Source organism: Mesoplodon bidens (assembly GCF_964165515.1).
Source record: "Mesoplodon bidens genome assembly, chromosome: 9".
Lineage (NCBI taxonomy): Eukaryota > Metazoa > Chordata > Mammalia > Artiodactyla > Ziphiidae > Mesoplodon > Mesoplodon bidens.
This window is the reverse complement of record NC_138166.1, coordinates 74,892,502-74,911,403: the sequence shown is the minus strand read 5'-3', so window position 1 is coordinate 74,911,403 and position 18,902 is coordinate 74,892,502. Positions and strand designations below refer to the sequence as shown.

The 18,902-nt window shown below is 41.1% G+C and overlaps 1 protein-coding gene across 3 annotated transcripts in view; it reads left to right on the top strand.

Moving 5' to 3' along the window:
- Positions 1 to 18,902, top strand: part of CTTNBP2 (cortactin binding protein 2) — a 181,696-nt gene that overhangs the window by 9,675 nt on the left and 153,119 nt on the right. The window contains exon 1 of one of the 3 annotated variants that reach the window (XM_081244581.1): positions 11,297 to 11,462. The exons of 1 other annotated variant lie outside the window; for it this stretch is intronic. In XM_081244581.1, coding sequence (XP_081100707.1) covers positions 11,382 to 11,462 — 81 coding nt within the window. In that variant the 5' untranslated portion in view covers positions 11,297 to 11,381. Of the gene's footprint in view, positions 1 to 11,296; positions 11,472 to 18,902 lie in introns of those variants that run through there. One more of the 3 variants, XM_081244580.1, reaches the window with a different exon arrangement.

The window sequence follows — 18,902 nt, the reverse complement described above, 5'->3', positions numbered from 1 at the left end:
CGCATGCTGCGGAGCGGCTGGGCCCGTGAGCCATGGCCGCTGGGCCTGCGCGTCCGGAGCCTGTGCTGTGCAGCGGGAGAGGCCACAGCAGTGGGAGGCCCGCACACCGCAAAAAAAAAAAAAAAAAAAATGCAGCTGTTTAGCCTCCAAAAGGGGTTTATTTGGTGAGGATACCTGGGGAGGACACACAGAATGCACATTTTTACCATTTACTATGCTTCTATTTTTCTGTATTTTTAGGCTAAGGGGAGATGATTCCTGGATTCAGGGCACCCATCAATCAGAACACTGGCAAACATGGCCAGATCTGACTTGCAGATGTGTTTTTAAAATTGGGAAATTTCACATAAACACTTGATTTCTTCCTTCTCTTGAAAAATTAGAAGCTGTGACATCACTAGGTTTGTGTTTCTTGACTGAATTCAAGGAATTTTTCCCCCGTTATAGTTGGACAGAGCCTCTGTGTTCCTGTTGGTTCAAATCCCTATCATTCTCTCCTATGTTACACACCTGGCCATCCTTATTCAGATATCCTCCATCCCTGGCCCTTGTAATCATTTGATTTAATGACCTCTAACCTATTGATAGATTCAAGTGGATAATTACAAATTAAAAAATTTTTTTTAAACTCTGTTAATGTTATCCCTGTTTATCTGTGTCTCAGGTAAGGCTGGGACTTAATTCTATGCACAAACTTTGAAAGGCCTTAGGAAGTGGAAGTTCTAGATTCTAGAGCAGAGAATGGTCAAAATATTTGGGGCAGGTGGTCACTTTCAGTCATCTGGCCAGCAAGGATTTGGTTTAGGCTGTTGAACACAGGTAGCAGGCAACAGAATTGAGATCACCTTATTTCTTTCTAAATCTAGCATTCCTATAGCAATTGTCACCATGGTATCTTGATGTGTTCTGACAGGGGAAATTTCACTTATTAAAAAATGTGGTAATGAGGGAAAGAGAAACTCCTTCCATGCTTTAACCCTGGAGGCATTTCCTCAGTGAGGAGCTCAGAAATATGAGCGTACATAGGATGGAAGTTCCACCATGATCTGACACAACCAAGGGCTGGTGATGTTTTTCTGTTTTTTTGTTTTTTTTAATATTTATTTATTTATTTGGCTGCACTGGGTCTTTGTTTCAGCATGTGGGATCTTTAGTTGTGGCAGGCGAGCTCTTAGTGGCAGCATGTGGGATCTAGTTCCCTGACCAGGGATCGAACCCGGGCCCCCTGCATTGGGAGCATGGGGTCTTAGCCACTGGACCACCAGGGAAGTCCCCTGGTGGTATTTCTTAATGATGAGGCTGCAGATGTTCAGCGGAAAGAATCCTTGAACCTGAGGGCTGGCAGCTAACTCAAGGTTGTAATACTCCTTGCGTGCCTCTTTTCAGCATTTGAGGCACTTGTGCGTGTTAATCTCATCTAATCCTTACAACCACCCAGTGAAGTAAGTGATGAAATGCTCATTCCCATTTTATAGTGTCAAAGAGATTCACTGAAGATTAGTCACCTGCTTCAGGTCAAACAGCTCTTCTAATAACAGCCCCCCTGAATTTTAAATTACAACCAGTGTTTTGAAATCTTATTCAGCGTTCACAGCTTCTGGAGCATGGGGCTTCCATTTACATAGACCACCCGATGAGTGGAGCCCCTAGTTGTGTGGTGTGGGCAGTTCTGAGTCCTGGCACATGGATGGGAAAAGTTTGCATGTGGATTGCACTGCAGGCATAAATAAGATGTATGATAAACTTTGTGCAGTTCTTAGTGGGCTAGCCAGACTCATAAAAGCATAATCAAAATAAAGTGAATGAGATGATACAGAAATGACCTTGAATCTGATATCATTTTCAGTACCAAAAGAAAAAAAAAGAAAGAAGGAAAAAAAGCAAACTTTAGTACTGTGCCTATTGTTAGGGACGAATTGCTTGTGACAAACTTCAGGACTGCAGGTAACAAGCAACACTTGAACTGAGAAGCACTGATGCACCCCACACTGCCTCAAGTCTCTCCATATCTCCTTACTCTAGAGATGTGAGCTTACCCTAGAGATGAGCTGGTTGATATCAAAGTCACTTGTGGGAGACCAGGGGGAGAATGAGTCCATTCAGAACAGATGCTATATTAATTTGCTTAGGCTGCCATAATAAAAGACCGCAGGCTAGTTGGCTTAAACAGAAATTTATTTTCTCACAGTTTTGGAGGTCAGAATTCCAAGATGAAGGTGTCAGCAGGGTTGGTTTCTTCTGAAGCCTTTCCCCTTAGTTTCTAGACGGCCCCTCTCCTTGGTTTATGGATTGGTTTCTTCGGAGGCCCTTCTCCTCTTCACTCTTCCCTCTGTGTCTGTAGCCTAATCTCTTCTTATAAGGATGTCAGTCATATTAGATTAGGGCCCACTCTACTGACTTCATTTTACCTTAATTACCTCTGTAAAGACTTTCTAAATATAGCCACATTATCAGGTACTAGGGGTTAGGACTTCAACAAATGAATTTTGAGGAGGACATAATTCAGCCCATAACAGATGTTTATATTGACCTTTTTAAGAGGATTTATGAATTGTTAGCATGCTTTTTGATGGTGGATAACAAGGTACTCACATCACCAGGTCTTAGAAATATTTTTAAGTCCAGGTTTCCTCTACCACCTTTTTTACTGAAATAAATAAAATGCATAAAATCTTATTGGGATCACACAAACGAATACAATGTTTTGCCTTGAGGATCATGAAGTTAAAACTCTGTCGAAGACAAGCAAGAAAGGAAGTAAAGTAAAATAAAACAGGGTAGGTGGAGATTCTAGACAGCTGGTGAGCACACTCCTCAGGCTCAAAGGTACTCAGTGTGAGCCCAGTGATTTCAGATCTTCTGAGTCTTTGAGAGGTTGGAAAACTGAATTTTTATATAAAGTTCCCCAATTTTTAAATGTTGGCAATGTATTCCTTTTTCAAAAAAGAGAACATTGTATGAGTCAAACAAAACATGTCTGCTTACTGGATTTAACCCATTGCATTGGGTTAGGCTGGTTTGGACCTAATGGCCTATACTAGATCAGAGTTTTTGACTCCAGCTCTACATGAAACCTAGGGATATTTTTGAACCATTACTATGTAGTATTTAATTAAAACATTTCCTCATTGGACAAAAGAGTCCATGCTTTAAGAGGGAGGAGATATGGGGATATATGTATATGTATAGCTGATTCACTTTGTTATAAAGCAAAAACTAACACACCATTGTAAAGCAATAAAGATGTTTAAAAAAAATTCAAGGACCAAATTAAAAAAAAAAAAAAGTCCATGCTTTAAATCTAGCAATAATCAGTTTGGCCAGAACTGACGTATAGGACCCATCCCACATTTCTCTAATTATGACTTTTGCAAGCACTTATGGAGAGTTTTTACTATTTAATCTAAAATCTTAGAATACTTGGTTTAAAATCTTAAAAATTATACAAATAGCCTTGTTAGGACTATTGTGTAGTTACAGAATCATTTTATTAAATTTAATAAATTATTTCTTTCTGAAATTCCATGTATATTAGGCTGACTATTCATTGTGTAATATGTATATGCAGAACATGAAAATAGTAATGACTTACTAGGAGTTTTCTGGGGGCCAGACACTGTTCTAAGTACTTTAAAAGAATTAATCGATTTAATCCTCTCAACAACCCTGTAGAGGTGAGATCCATTATGACTGCCACTTAACTGATGGATAACTGAGGGAAGCACTTGCCCAAGGTCACAGAAAGAGTTTCTTAATCATGTAACCCTGCACTGCTACTAGTAGTAGTAACCCTACTACTCTGGGGTATGTGATCCAAGTTGTTTTGTTTTGTTTTCGGGGGGTGGGGGCATTTGGGAGTCTTTAACTTCTCTCCTTCTCAGAATACCCTATTCGGCCTGTCATACCTAAATTTCATTCTTCCCCACCCCTCCCCCCAAAAGGTCTCATTAAATGTCTCAAACTGGACAGAAATTTCATTTTAAGAAGTATGCGTAATAGGTACAAAGTGAGCTTCTTAAACCATAGTGTTTGTGGATAGAATTCCATAGGATGTCCATAAAAATAAAAATTTAAAAATTGTTTTCATGTTCACCAACCTCTCACTGACAGTATTTACTTCAATTATGAATTTAGGCAAAAGACCACAATAGGCCTGGCAGTACCTGTGACTTTGTCACAATAGAAATTAGAGATAATTTAAAATCTTAATACATAAAACTGTTGTAGAATTTTCAAAATATTATTTACATTCATGGAAACTTCAAAATTACATTAATTATGGGCCTACCACTATATCATCCTATTTACTATGGAAGAAAAAGCACATCTATTTCTGCATTACAAATTCTTTTTGTAGATGCAGAATTTTTAATCACTGGACTTGAACATAACTGGTTTTCTTTATGATCCTATTTTGTTGCTGTTGTTGTGTTTTGGCCTATGTTTGTTTTATGCGTTAAAAATTTTTTTTCTGAGAAGGAATCAATAAGTTTCACTGCAATGCCAAAGGGACCAATCACGTGAAAGAGTAAGAAAGTAACATTTACTTCATCCATTTATTTATCTTTCTTTCCATCTATCCACCCATTGGTTCCATTGAACTAATTTGATTAAATATGACTGACTGCTCATCATGCGTTGGACTCAGTGTTAGGTATTGCAGACTTGGAGTAATGTTCTTACGTACCCACCACCAATCTTCATTTGATTTTGAAGTCTGGAAAATCTGCCCAAGGCTCCCAGAATGTACCAGAATCTTCACATTTGAAATACCTTTGTTTTTTGAAAGACATCTGATTTGCATCAGTCTCTTAGCTGAGGGAAACCCAAGGCCACCGCTCACTCTATTCTTCCTCTTCCCTTTCAATCTCTAATTTTTCTCTTATTTGCTGAAACCCACGCAGGCATGCTACTCACTAGAAATAAGAGGAACATTGCTACATTTTAAAGACTGGTGATATAGTTTGTACATCATGATATTAGTTCTACTGCTGCAATGTCATCCTTTATTGCCAGCATAGTTTTTCATGTTTGACTATAGATGAGGTAGCAGATATCAGTACCTGGATTCTGTTTGTCAGTGGCAACTGGGGAGTGTAACCCTGGTTTCACCCCAATCCCTAGAATGAGAAAACAAATAATACAGTCCTGGATCAAAACAATTAGGCAAGGGAACATTAGAAAGTTTTGTTCATTATAAATAGTCTCTCTAAAAGTAAGCACATGCGGTTTTCAGTTCCAGTCATGACAGGGTACCTAGTATTGGGCCAACCCTCCTACTGAAAGTTAAACAAGTGAAACAACATATATGAAACAACTGTGAGAAGGCATTGGCAAGTAGTGAATGCAGGCAGGGCTTGAGGAACAATGATTCTTGAGCGAAGGGCTAGGAATGGGGTAGAGGTCAGTTGGGGAATAAAGACGAGTTTTATTTGGGGATTGCCAGAGTGTCTGGGATTTGAAGGACAAAGCCCCAGAGGGGAAGAAACTTAAGAGAAAGAGTCCAAAAATCTGTATACAATTTCCTCTTAAATTTTAGGCTGAATTCTAAGCAGGGCATGTGCAGGATGAGACTTCAAGAAACCAACAGAAAACAGCATCTGGGAGGGGAAGGAGCTGAGCAAAGATTTAATAAACAGGACACAAAACGCTAATCATAGAGGCAAAAAATTGATAAATTAATTGCATTGAAAGTAAGGACTTAAGTTCCGATTTGCAGTTTATGAAGCTATTTTCCTTTTAGAAGCTTTATTGCTTTACCTCTCCCATTTGAATTTATGATTATGTTTTTGTTTGGTTCTATGGCTCTAAAAATGATTCTGTAGAGGAAACAGGACCATACAGTGTGGTATTTGTAAATGGGGTGCCTTTACCCGCTGCTCACGCCCAGGGGTTTTGAGCAGATTCGGTTCAACTCCTCATATTTTAAATTTTGGGAACGGGGTTCCCCACCGCTATTCCAATGGGTATCTGTGGCCACATTGGGTGAGGGTGGAGGGCTGATCAAAGCAGAAAATGTCAAGCAAACGTGTCTTGTGACCCAGATAGCATCATGTCTTTTGGATAGTCAATGGTCAGCAGTTGGAGGCTGAAAGCTGACAATGTGAGGTCCTTAGCAGATACTGAAGGGAAGACAAGTAGTAGTAAAATACATCCCAACTGAATTGATTCTTAACAAAGAAGTTGTTAATGCTCAAAGTAATAACTCATGAAAATTAAGTGATGATGTAATAATAAAGGGATGTTGACTCTGATAGTAATGGCCAGTAGGTGCCTATTTCTGTTTTCCATAAGGAAAAAAATATTGTATTGCTAACATAAAACTGCCTCAGTGGTTAAACATTTCTTTAATTGTCAGAATAAAATTCCAGACTACTTAAACCTTAATGCTGGTTTTTCAGAAGTATTTCTCTTTATTATTCTACAGGTGACTTCACTTTCCCTAGGATGAAAATAGCAACACCAATGCTTTTTTTCTTTAAATTCTTGAATCATAAATGTAACTAAGCCTTCAAGTCTAGCTATGACATTGTTTTATTCGTTATGACTTAAATTTTATTTTGTATTTGTTGGTTAATTGAATAACATCTGCTTCATATATTTAGAGTATGTCTTTTCAAATAATGACATCACATTTCCAGGCAATTTTAAATAAGTCCAACTGATTTGAAACAATCAAAAAATGTAGACCAAAAAACTATTGTCATCAAGTGAGATTTTAGACAGTATAAGGTGGAATTTATGTCTCAAAAATCCCAAAGGTATTTGAAACTCCATTAACTTGGTATATGGCTACTGATTATAATTGTCTGGGAAATGTTGATGTATCATTTATTTCATAACTTTACATTGGCGAGCTATTCATTTATGGCTTTTCTCTTGCATTTTGTATCACAAGTAAATCATCACTAAGTCGATCATAAATGCCATCTACATATTTGTCAGAATTTAAGGTCATCATCTTTAGTTTCCTTATCAATTCTTCAAATGTTACATTTCCTTTTGAACTGAATAATACATAGCCCACAGTGAAAAGAAAATCTCAGCTCTGATTTTATAGCTAGTTCTACACTCCTCATCAGAGGAGAAAAGGGTCTGATCTCACAACCTATTTATATAGTTTTTAAACTTTCTAAGAAAAATAAAGTTCTCTATAATTAATGCCTAGTGGTATAAACATCGCTTCTTTAGTGGTTGCCTGGTAACTACCTACTGCAGGCCTGTGGGGTTGCTAAAGAGGCTGAATAAATGGAAATACTTAGATTCATTTCCAATCCAGGTGGATGAGGGGCAGCAGCGGGCTAGATTTCTTTGTTAAAACTGTTTTTCCGTAATGGTTTTGCACTGAAACATCCTTCTGCAGTAAAACTTACTCTTGTAATGACTTCTGCAGATAAGAGTCCAATCAGCAAGTAATGGTTTAAGATTTTAAAAACATTAAATAGAACTGAAGCAACACTGCTTCGTTGTTCTGTATTAGCCCTAGTTTCTGTTCTTAGAGTGACCAAACTGGGGAATAATGTTCTTCCTGAACCTTTAACTCTTCAAAAATATTTTATATTTGGACATTCCTTTAGCATTGAATGACCAAATGCAATTCCCAGCTAGAGGTGGTGGTAAAAGGGGCTGGGAGTGATTATAATAATATATTTATGTTTAGTTTTGGCTTGCTTCTACCTGGCAGATTTAATTTTCTAATTAGGTCTTACTTTTGTTTAGGTAAAATTCGCTTGCATTCCCTTGGCACACACCAACTGCAGTTGGTGGAGGAGGCCTTCCAAAACCATAGGCTGTTGACAAGAGTGGCTAACTAGATTAGGATTAAATTTACTGAGTGAAATCCACAAAGAGCCTAAGCACATGCAGATAATGACAAGTTGACTAAGAGGGAATGTAGTTAGGTCATATAAAAACTCATTTCTGGCAATGTCTTGGTTTCAAAAACATGTGATAGATACAGGGCACTCAAAGCTCATCTGTGCTCTTTTGTTAGAGTTCCTTATGTCAAGATTTGGGGCTTCCCAGGTTGGTCACTGTGGTGTAGGCAGGGATAAGCATGGTCTGGAATATTTAAATTGTATAACTGTAGGCTTGTGGATAGAGTCAGAAATGATTTGCTACTCAGTAATTTTGTCATTTGGCAATACTTAGGCACGATAACATATGGTTTGCTCTTTGGAGTTAACATAAATGTTGTCATTGACTGAAATAAAGAATTCTCTTATTCTACCGGGGAAACTGTTTTAGGATATGTGTAAGTTCCTTCCATGTGAAAAGATGAAGCGTCCCATTGCATCATTGTGTATAACTCTTTGGGTTTTTGGTTTAGCGGGTTGGAGGATGTGGCTAATGAGGTCGAGGCCATGGTTTAATCAGAAAACCACTTGGCTCCCCAAGCTAAGTTTGCATTTCTAGCTGCAGAAACCCATTTCATTGGTCTTAAAAGAGAATCTTGAAGAGTGTGCTATGGCTCAGTACAAATACCTCTATTCCAGGATTCAGAAAATAATGAAACCAATAGTTTTCTCTGTTCGTAAAATATTCAGTATCTCTCCTTCCATTTTTTTTTTTTTTGGCCACACCGTGCAGCATGCAGGATCTTAGTTCCCAGACCAGGGATCGAACCCATTCCCCCTACAGTGGAAGCGCCGAGTCTTAACCACTGGATCACCAGGGAAGGCCGTCTCTCCTTCCATTTTAATGATGAAAGAAATTTACTGATTAACGATCATGATTCATTTTGTTATATATATTAGTTTCTTCCTGTGTATACTTCCATCTCTCTTCTTTTCCCCACCTTCCAGAAATTTTCACTCTAACCCTGGGATGTCTTTTTTTTTTCAGCCGTTTATGAAGTTTCAAAAGATTTAATTTCTAGAGCCATCAAGTCACTACCCTTTCAGATCTATTTTGGTTTGATGCTAATAGAGCCTGTCTTTGTGCAAAGGAAGTCTTTCAGAAAGAGTTAATTTGCAATCTCAACAGAGGCTAATTCTCAGGAGAGTAAAAAAAAGAAAAACAATCCAGCAAGTGTCCTCCAGGTGGAGAAGCAGCCTGGGCCAGGCAGCTGGTGAGGCCGTTAACTCCTCGTGTTCTACTTCTGTGCAGTAGGGTGGGATATTCCTTCAGCCCTCAGCTGTGGGCAGTGGCAGCTTTAAGGTAGAGACAAAATGCTGTTTGTTTTCCTTCCAAGGTCCTAGACTTTGGCAGTTAGAAAATGTGCTGTCCTGTGATTTCTTCCTTTTTTTTTCTTAACCTGTTTATTTTTCATTAAAAAAAAAAAAAGGTGAGAGGGAAGAAACCACTCAGGGATTGATTCCTTTGTGATGTGATTCTGCTTTAATTTTATTTAGACTAATAGAAGCCATTTCTTCCCAATGACGATTTTTTAAAATTGAGCTGCATGTATAAAGTGAATGGGATTTGCTTCCCAGAAATACTGTCATGTCATATTCCCAGTTCTTAACTCCCAAGTGAAGTTTATTCTTTTATTCTTTTTTATTTTTTGCCCCCCAGAAGTGGGCTGGTTAATTTCTTGGGTAGTAATTCAACATCAGTATCAAATATCAGTATCAAGAAAATGTATTACCTTGTGATGTGAAAATGCATTTTGAAAAGAACAAGGAATGCTTTTAGGTTTCAACTTCAAATTTTTACTATCAGTTCAGCACCTAAGTTTTACTGTCAAATGCTATTCTTTCATCTTATAAGGAATCTAGTTATTCTAATATTGAGCAATTTCAGAGAGAATATTTGATAAAAGAAAGTGGTACAATGAACAGGGATGGAAAACATAGGGCTAAGAGAGGGAGTAGCTATCAGAGTGAAGCCAAAGAAAAATAAATGAGCACCTCTGGTTATACGATACCCTGGAGGTGATTTCTAAACCTTTGACCCTTAACCCCAGGGTTCCAGGTGAAACTTCTTTCCTGATGTAGACCTTTTCTGGAAGGGAACTTTTTACATTGTATTGATCTCCCCCCCCCCCCGCCGCTTCAGGGCCTTGGCAGAAAAGATTTTTCTCTGCCCCCTTTTGTGTCATATTTAGATCCAACTTGGAAAGTGAAGCAATTAAAGTGCCGAAACCTTTCATTAGGAGTCTGCCATTTTAAAGAATGAACTCTGATCTGTAACCCTCAGACTAAACATTCATCTTCCAGAAATTCAAGTCCAGGATTTGGTTATGGTTTGCTTTTACTTCTTTGAGACACAGCTTGAATGCCTCCATTTGATTTTGTGCTTTCAACACATTTTTGGGATCTGGTGATTTGGGAAGGCATGTACCATACGGTCTTGATAAGGTGATAGATTTTCACATCCTAGGAATTGGCAGGAAAGGGTAGGAACTGAATCCGATGTGGGAAGGGAAAATTAAGAGCTTGAGCCTAACTCACTCATGTCATGAGATACCTTCTGAGACCTATAATTCCCATAAAATCAATTTTTAGGCAAGTTTTTTTCTTTTTGTTTTTTGGTGTGTGTGTCCCCACCACATGGGAGTAATTCTTTCAAATTCTCTTAAAAGTAGAAAGCTTTCTTTTACAAGCGGTGACACTTAACACTTCTTGGTTAGCCCTTCAGAAAATCATTCAGTTTTGCGGTAAAGAACAAAAAAGTGCCTTACTTCACCTTTCTTGAAAAGAGATTGTATAGAAAGGTAGGGCTGAGGGGCCGGGTGTAACGTAATAAAGGGTAGCAGCACGTATTTTGATCTGGAAGTTGATGGTTTTGGGAGAAGGAGAATCAAACAAAGGCAGGCATATACACCAAATGGGTAAAAACGCCCTGGCGGCAGTGTTGGATGTAAAAAAATTTTTTTTCTTTTTCTTTTTTTTTTTTTTAAGAAAAAAGCAAAGGGTGCCTTCTGTGCTTTCTAGAGGTGGGCTAGAGAGGGGGCTGAAGTGAAGGACTTTCCTGGCTCTAACAGAGAATTCGGATTAGGGAGGCCGGACATTTAATCGGTCCGTCGTTGCCCCGCCGGCTCGGTGGGGCCGTGTCAGGCGAATCAGCTCTTGGGCGCCTTCTTCCCTTCGCCTCGCCCTGGAACTTTGATTCTGCCCTCTGCGCTCCGGGCCTTAACCCGGCCTGGGCACGTGCCCAGTTCGCTCACCTCAAGGAGCCGGCTGATGGCTGGCAGCCCCGGGCGGGGACCAGGACTCGGCGGGCGGCGCACCGGCGCGCAGCGGGTTAAGGCGGAGGGGGTGGGGGGGGTGGCGAGGGGGCGGAGGGAGCGCGGCGGCGGCGGCGGCGGCGGCGGCGGCGGCCCGGCTGCGAGCGCCCGCGTCCCCGGACCGCCGCGGGTTAAGCGCCGCCCGCCGCCGGGAGGGCTGAACCCGGAGCTGCCGCTCCGAGCTCGCATTCGGATCCGCTAGAGCAGGAAGATGGCGACGGACGGCGCGAGCTGCGAGCCCGACTTCTCCCGCGCCGCAGAGGAGGCGGCGAGGGCCCCGGCGGAGGCGGCGGTAACCGAGGTCCCAGGGTGGGCGCGGGGTTACGGGGTGGGAGCCCCTGGGGCGCTCTGCCAGCCCGGGCTCTTCCGGGTGCGCTCTCCTCGGGGTGCCCCCTCCTCGGGGTGCCTCATCCCCCGAGGCCGGGGCGAGGCGGCCGCCTGCGTTGGGGATCCCGCCTGTCCTTTCCGAGCCTCGCGGGAAGCAGCCCCGGTCCGCCCGGTTCTTGGGGCTCCCTACGTGTGGCCTCTGTACCCACTCCCTCTGCTTCGGTCGGGTTTGGCCAGGGGTGAGGGCTGGGGTGTGTTTCCCGGCGAACTGGACACCCCCCCCCCCATTGTTGGCCTCTCGCTGCGCGCGTGGCTGTGGGCGCATGTCTTGAGGGTGCCTGGCACCTCTCAGCGGACCTGGAGAGCAGCGAGGGGGAGGCGGGTTGGCGCCGAGCAGGTGTGGGGATGCCCATTGTGTGTGTGCGTGTGTGTGTATTCACTCGTGTGCCTGAGACCCCTTGGGAGAGGCCCCATTCCCAGCTGTAGGCGCTGCTGCCGCTGAGCGCCGGCGCTTTGGGTCCCAGCTGCCTGCTACCCCATCACTTGGTGATGGGATTTGGGGTTGGGGCGGAGGAGGTGTCCTCGTTCTTCCCGAGACGATGCCCGGGCGAGGTGGAGGTTCAACACCTGGTATCAACACAGTGTGTTTCTTCTCTGGGGTCTAGAAGCCAAATGAGCTTCCATCCATCGCTGGTCCCTACTTTCACCCCCAGAATCTCCCCGTGCCCAGAGGCTCAACGGTTGGTTTCCAGCCCGTACCTTAGGGGAAGGCTGGTCCCACATTTTCTGCGTGGAAATATGTTTTTGGGGTTTGGGAAGCAGCTTGGTAGGAGCTGCAAGAATCTGCAAAGAAAGGTAGCTCTGGGAGCGCCTCCCACCCTAGGCGCGATTCTGCTGCTCCCCCAGGAGATTCCGAGTAGGATGCAGTGAGCCGAGCGTGGACGCCCCTCCGTTTCTCCCACTCATGACCTGACCAGAGTCTGTGAAGGAGCAGCTGAGGGCAGGGCCAGGTGTGAATAGCCAGGGCTGCTTGAACTTTCTCCCCTTCCGTTTGGAGGTAGGGCTTTCTGGAGAGGTAGAGGAGAGATGTGGAGGAAGGCTACTTGGGCATGAGAGGAGCTGAGCCTGGGAAGGAAAGAGAGAAACGGGGAGAGAAGGAAACGCGGAGGCGGAGGGCTGCTGATTTCCACTTGTGAAACTGGCAAGTTTTGATTTGAAACTTTTAGGAAAATAGATTTTTCATTCTTTACGTAGAAAATGTGATCTTAAGATTTCGTATGAAACCTGCCTACTTGTGATGCAGGAAATCGGTTCCCCTGGGTGAAGCAAAAGACGCTAGCTATTAAGACAACAAACCTCTCCGAGAAGTTGAAGTGATTGGGTACCTTCATCCCCAAGAGATGGTAAGGGGAGGGGAGTGAGAGAGAAAAGAAAGAGGGGTGTGTTTCTTGTTTCCCAGGCAGGTTGAATTTGTTTGCTTAATTGACTTAAAATGGATTTTTCTATTACCCTCAGTATTTTAATCACCTGACAATTAAACAAAAACAGCTGAGTTATGCTCTGTAGCTGACCTATAGTTTTATTTGGTTAGATTATAAACAGAGCCTTAGACACTAGGCAGATTTTTGTGTTAACAAGTTCAGTGTTCCCTTTCTGCTGTTTAAAATGTTCAGGAGCCTGATTTTTAACTGCTTATAGGTAGAAGTTTGATCATTTCACCCTGGTTGATTTGAACAGCCATGAAAAAACTGTGAAAGTGAAACTCCTTTGTTATTTCCATAAAATCCTATAGGGTTCTGAGGAGATGCAATAAGAATTCTTAATCTAGTATTTTAAAAATGTTTGGTACTTTAGTGAAATTTTAATGATGGCTTCTTTTGCAGTAAACTGGACATTTAACTTTTCACTTAATAAAGTACGGTGTGCCTATATTATCAGCTACTTGACCTATAGACTGATTTTTTTTTTTCCTGCGGTACGCGGGCCTCTCACTGTTGTGGCCTCTCCCGTTGCGGAGCACAGGCTCCGGACGCACAGGCTCAGCGGCCATGGCTCACGGGCCCAGCCGCTCCGCGGCATGTGGGATCTTTCCGGACCGGGGCACGAACCCGTGTCCCCTGTATCGGCAGGCGGACTCTCAACCACTGCGCCACCAGGGAAGCCCCCTAGACTGATTTTTTAATTAAAGAAAAGCTAGTTTGAAGAATATTTGTCATTATAACTGCCTCTTATCTAATGATTAAAATTTAAAGGCGTGTTGATGCATTTTGAGTTTATGGCAGCCGAGGACTTAATTTTTTAGTGGATAATTCTTTTTTGAATTTTAGAAATTTATTTCATTTCAAGTTGGTTTACGTATTATGCATTTTATATGTATATTTGGCAGTAATGAGTCAATGGAATCCCAGAGCAGTAGGCTATTTTCGAAAGTGAATGTTTTCACTAAGTTTTGACTATTTAGATTGTTGCTTAGAGACAAGTTTAATTTATAGTTTTCAGCTTAATATGATTTTCAGTGGAGTGCTTTAAATTTAGTTTGTGGTCCTTGTTCTTAGCTGCTTAAATCCTGAAAGCATCCCGAGTATAAGGCTAAGGTAACAGCTACATTATTCAATAGGGTCATATTAATAGTCTTTGCTGTGAACCATGCCGGAGACCTGGGTTATTTTCAGCGCCTTAGCCAAATGTGATGACTCTTAGACTATATTGCTATTTCTACTCTGAAAATAACTCCTAATGGATAAGGCACTATGGAAAACAGAAATCTTCCAGCTTTTTATTGTCACCAAAGAATTTAAGAGTGAAAGGAAAATGTAGATCTTTTTAGAACTATGTTTGGGAAGCTGACCAACATTTTTGTCATTCTAGGCTTTTCTGGAGCAACTAATATACAAAAAGTAGATATAAATTTTGTTGTCATGGTGATAGTGACAAGAAAGAACTTGGCCAATTATTTTGTTAAAAATGCACAATAGTGATGTTAAACAAATTAGCAGCTGGCACCTTGAAAATTGTGTTTCCAGGTGACAGTACTGAACGTAAATGCAATAAAAAGAAACTTTTTAGCCAATTTTGCTAAGCTTTCTTTAAAAAATTAAATTACAGTTAAGTGGCAGCTATAGAGTATTGAAAGTTTCACAGTATAATTTAGGTAAGAAATATTGTAGATTTAACACACATTACCAAATACATACTGAAGAGACATTGTAACATCTTTGCTGTCCGAAAGTAAAACATTTCAGTGCTAGAACCTCACATGCACCAAGGAATCAAATCAAAGACCATGGTGTCATGAGAGGCACGAAAAATTTGCATTAGGAATCTGGAGAAGAAGAGTCACAGGCAGGATTCCTCGTGGAAAGATCTGGAAACATTCCACAGAAAGATGGAGGACTTGGCCAGGGAGACTGCAGGTAGCTGTCTGTGTACAAGTGTGGCGGGTTTCGAGGGTACCTTGAGAGGGGGCCTGGGGCAAAGATGAGCATAGAAGTTTCAGTCTCAAGTATGTGCTTTAGAAAAACTGCTTAAAATTTGAAGAAATAGACAAAAATATTCCCCAAAGATCAGAATATAACAGAGTTTATCATGATGCTCCTTACTTTGTTTATTCTTAAATAGGTTATATATTTATGTTTGCATCTGTTTTTTGGACTTTATTATTGTTGCCATCACTGTTATATTTCCCACAGGAGCAATTTTGTTTAGAGAAAAATATTTGCCCTCCTCTATGATTGAATACATGCCTAGGCTAGACTGCCAGTTGGTTTTATCCTCTTGTGTTTCACATAACTTTATGAGGTGAGAAAATGGTTCACAGACTTAGTGCTTAGCCATTTACAAATATCTGCTGTTGATCATATGCACAGCAAGGCCCTGGCTGGGAGAGAGCAGCCTCATCTCTCAAGAAGAGCAGTGTGGGTTTCATTTGTAAAAGCTAAGGTTTCTTAGCACAGTTCCAGGCACATTGTAGATGTTCCACCAGTATTTATTGAATGAAGAAAATGAACACTCACCAAGAGGCTGTGTCATAATTCTTAATGTTGATTGGCTAACTAGAAATTTTACTTCATGTGTTACTAGATTGTGATGAAACTGTTGTCCTGCAGTTTGTAGAATTAACGTTACAGATGTTAGAGGGCTCTTCTTGTTTGAGAGCAATGACCCTGATTCTTATGGTTTTGGGTTTTCATTTTTATATTGTCCCCTTCTAAGCTGCTTTTCTCAATGATATTTCAGATACTTCACAGATTTTCTTTTTTTTTTTTTAATTTTAACTTAATTTCCAACATGGTTAGTTTTCCCTTTAAATTTTCCCTCTTCAAAACAATGGTTGAGGCTGGGGATGCGGAGGCGGAGGGATGGAAATTGCACCCCTCCCATCCCGAATTCTTCTAACAATAGAGTCAAGGCCAAATCACCCACTGGGGTGTGGAGGAGGGGATGGTTGAGAGGGGATCAAGAGGGAGATGCAGGGAGGTTTGGAAACAGGAAAAGGAAGTCGAAGGAAAGATTGGGCAGGAAGGAGGTTTGCAATCGTCTGCACGTGTCTAGAAATGTGGGACTAGATTTCAGCTCTGAAGGTGCCCAGGAAGGATGGACAGTTTCTCTCCCTTCTTCCCCTGCTTACTTTACCACCTAAGCACCGTCTGATTATTGCTTTAGGAGGAGGCTTTATTTGAATGCACCTGATTGTATTCTTCTCAGTTGGAGCTCCTTTGCAGGACTAATATAACAGGGAAAAAGGAAACTTGTCTTTGATGATTAGGTAAAGAAATGGAGAACAGTTACAAGAGAGATGATGATTAATGATGACATTGAAAGCAGAGGATTTTAAAATTTTTAGTTTGTTAAAATAACTTGCACAAAATAATGAGATCATATTATTAACGCTGTGCACAGTGTAGTGCCATCCATGTAGAAATCCTGGTTTAAGAAAAAAAAATTGCTGTCTTGGAATAAATTGTTAGTAAATAACCAAATAGGTTGAACATGGATTTAAAATGTTATTATAGTAATTGCAGTAGAGCCAACATTGTTATGTGGAATGGACACTTGTTTGCAAATGGTTTGGTTTTTACATGTTTATATTTCATTGAAAAGGCAACAAGGTAATGCCAAAGGCCTGCGTTCTTCTAAAGAAGGACCTTGTAAATGTAAGATCATTTAGTCGCTCACGTCTCAGCTCTTCACTTGAAAATCAGCGTGCTGACCTTTGCCACCTGCAGATAATTGAAGTGACGGTCTTCAATGCATTCTAAGCTCCTTAAAGGACAATTACTGGATCTGGGTGCCAGCTCACACGTGAAAATGATCCATGTCCCACATAGGGGTGTTGTTAACGTTGAAAAACTGAGTTACGATGGAAATAGGCATTTGCTTTATCTGAGATGTGGTCCTTTGTTTTTTTCCAAAGTAAAAATGGAGGCTGGGAGGAGATCTAAAAGGAGGAAAAGGGAGGTAGCTGCACTTAATTACCAGAGGCTGCCGCCCCTAACTGAGCCGCGTTTGTGCTTTTCATTCCCATTTTCTCGAACTGGAAATTAATTACATCTATTACCAGGTTTCCTTCCTGACAGTCTGTTTACTTGTTGGTTTTACTTCCTTCTAATACACTGAGTTGCTTGTCTTGCATGGCAGACCCCGGGTGGGGGTGGCATGGTTGATTTGAGGTGCATGGCCATGGAGAGTTGATCCTAAGTTCTCAGCATGTGGTTTGAAAGGCACACGCCAAGTTGCCCTACTTTAGGTTACTGTAAATGGTTTTTGAAAAATGAATGAAAATGATTGATCAGTTACTTAGTTGCCCCTAGAGTGGGCCGTGACATTGTATCTTAGTAAGACTAGTATATCCCTTTACACATCATTTACATGGTTTGTGTTGTTATACTGAGTGAAAGAGGCATTTTCACACCAAAAGCAGGAGGCATATATGTTAGGTAAAATCATGTAAAGATGTAATACTCTTGCTGTCCTGACACTTCTAGTAGAGGTGAGAAAATAGAGTAAATATGGATAAGTAAGTTTAATATAGTGAGGAAATACACAAGGCAGGGCATGATTAATTGTAAATCAACGAATAGAAACGACTCTAAGACTGAATTGAGAAAATGAGAGATTTATGTGTCTGGAAAGACATAAGGAAGTGGGATTCGAGCTGTGTCCTGAAGAAAATGGGATTCAGATGAATTAGAGGAGAAAGGAGGATTAGGAAGAACGAAATTAGAGGTATGCAGCCCTGGTCAGGAAAACTCTTACCTCCCTGTAGAGACAAAGCAGGAGGAATAATCTCAAAGCAAGACGTAACTGCAGAGATTTGAAATAGTTTTAGACCATGGAAATACATGCTTTTCATCGTGAAAATCCTTATAACTGGCCAAATTCACATTTTAAAAATACCGTAAGGGTTCTTTTTAATTTTTTCATGTTAATGATAGTGTTCAAATTTTGCTTTTTCTCCTTAATCTCAAGATGAGTTTCATTGCTTTTCCCTTCCTTACAGCCTTTTTTATTCATTCCCAAAGCATAAATATTGCTTACACAGAAAGTTCTAAATGCGTTATTAATTATTAGTACCCACTATTAAACTGGGAGGAAAATACATTTCTGTTACTTCTGAGTAAAGAGGCAAAATCAATTTTCTTCAAATATTTCTCAAAGGCTTCAACGAATGACCTAAATTTCCTCAGTCCAGTAATCCAGTTACTCTGATGGTATGTGAAATCAGGACATTTGGTGTCTGGAAGAGATTTTAAAGATCACTTAGTACAACATTCTCTTTTTACTGCTGAGAAACCTGAGATCCAGAGAGATGAAATAAGGTTCTTGCAGTCCATCTGCTTTCTTAGGTACCCCTCCTCCCTCCCTTGTAAATTCCTTGATCAAATGTAGGCACAACCCACTAGATTTGAAACTGGAGGAGATGCTCTTGGTGTCTGTGGGAGAAGCCAGAGAACACGTTTGGCTTTGTGTCTGGTCACTAGATTTTCACCATAGCTGATGTGTTTGGGCAAAGATCTGAGGGACACTTCTGCCACTGTGACTCATAATAACTCCTGAAGGCTTTTATGGTACCCATCAATGTGCTCACCCCATTACTTCCTAAAGGATACAGGTAAGGGTCTTCTGGTACTTTTTGGCTGTGACTGTCGAATTCCTTACATAAACCAGGTATTTTAGATTTGTTTCTTTCAGGAAGAGTGGGGAGGGAGTGATAGTGGAGGAAACTTGGTATTGGCCTATGTTCAGTTCTGGCAATTTAAGATGACAGTTCAGCCAGGTTCTATTTTGTCATCTTCCTCCCTTTCCCTCCCTCTCTCTGAGCCTATAGGAGAATATCCAGAAGAATGCCATCCCCACACCTGCTCCACATAATTCATAGCTGTTGCAGACTGCTGTGTTGAACAGG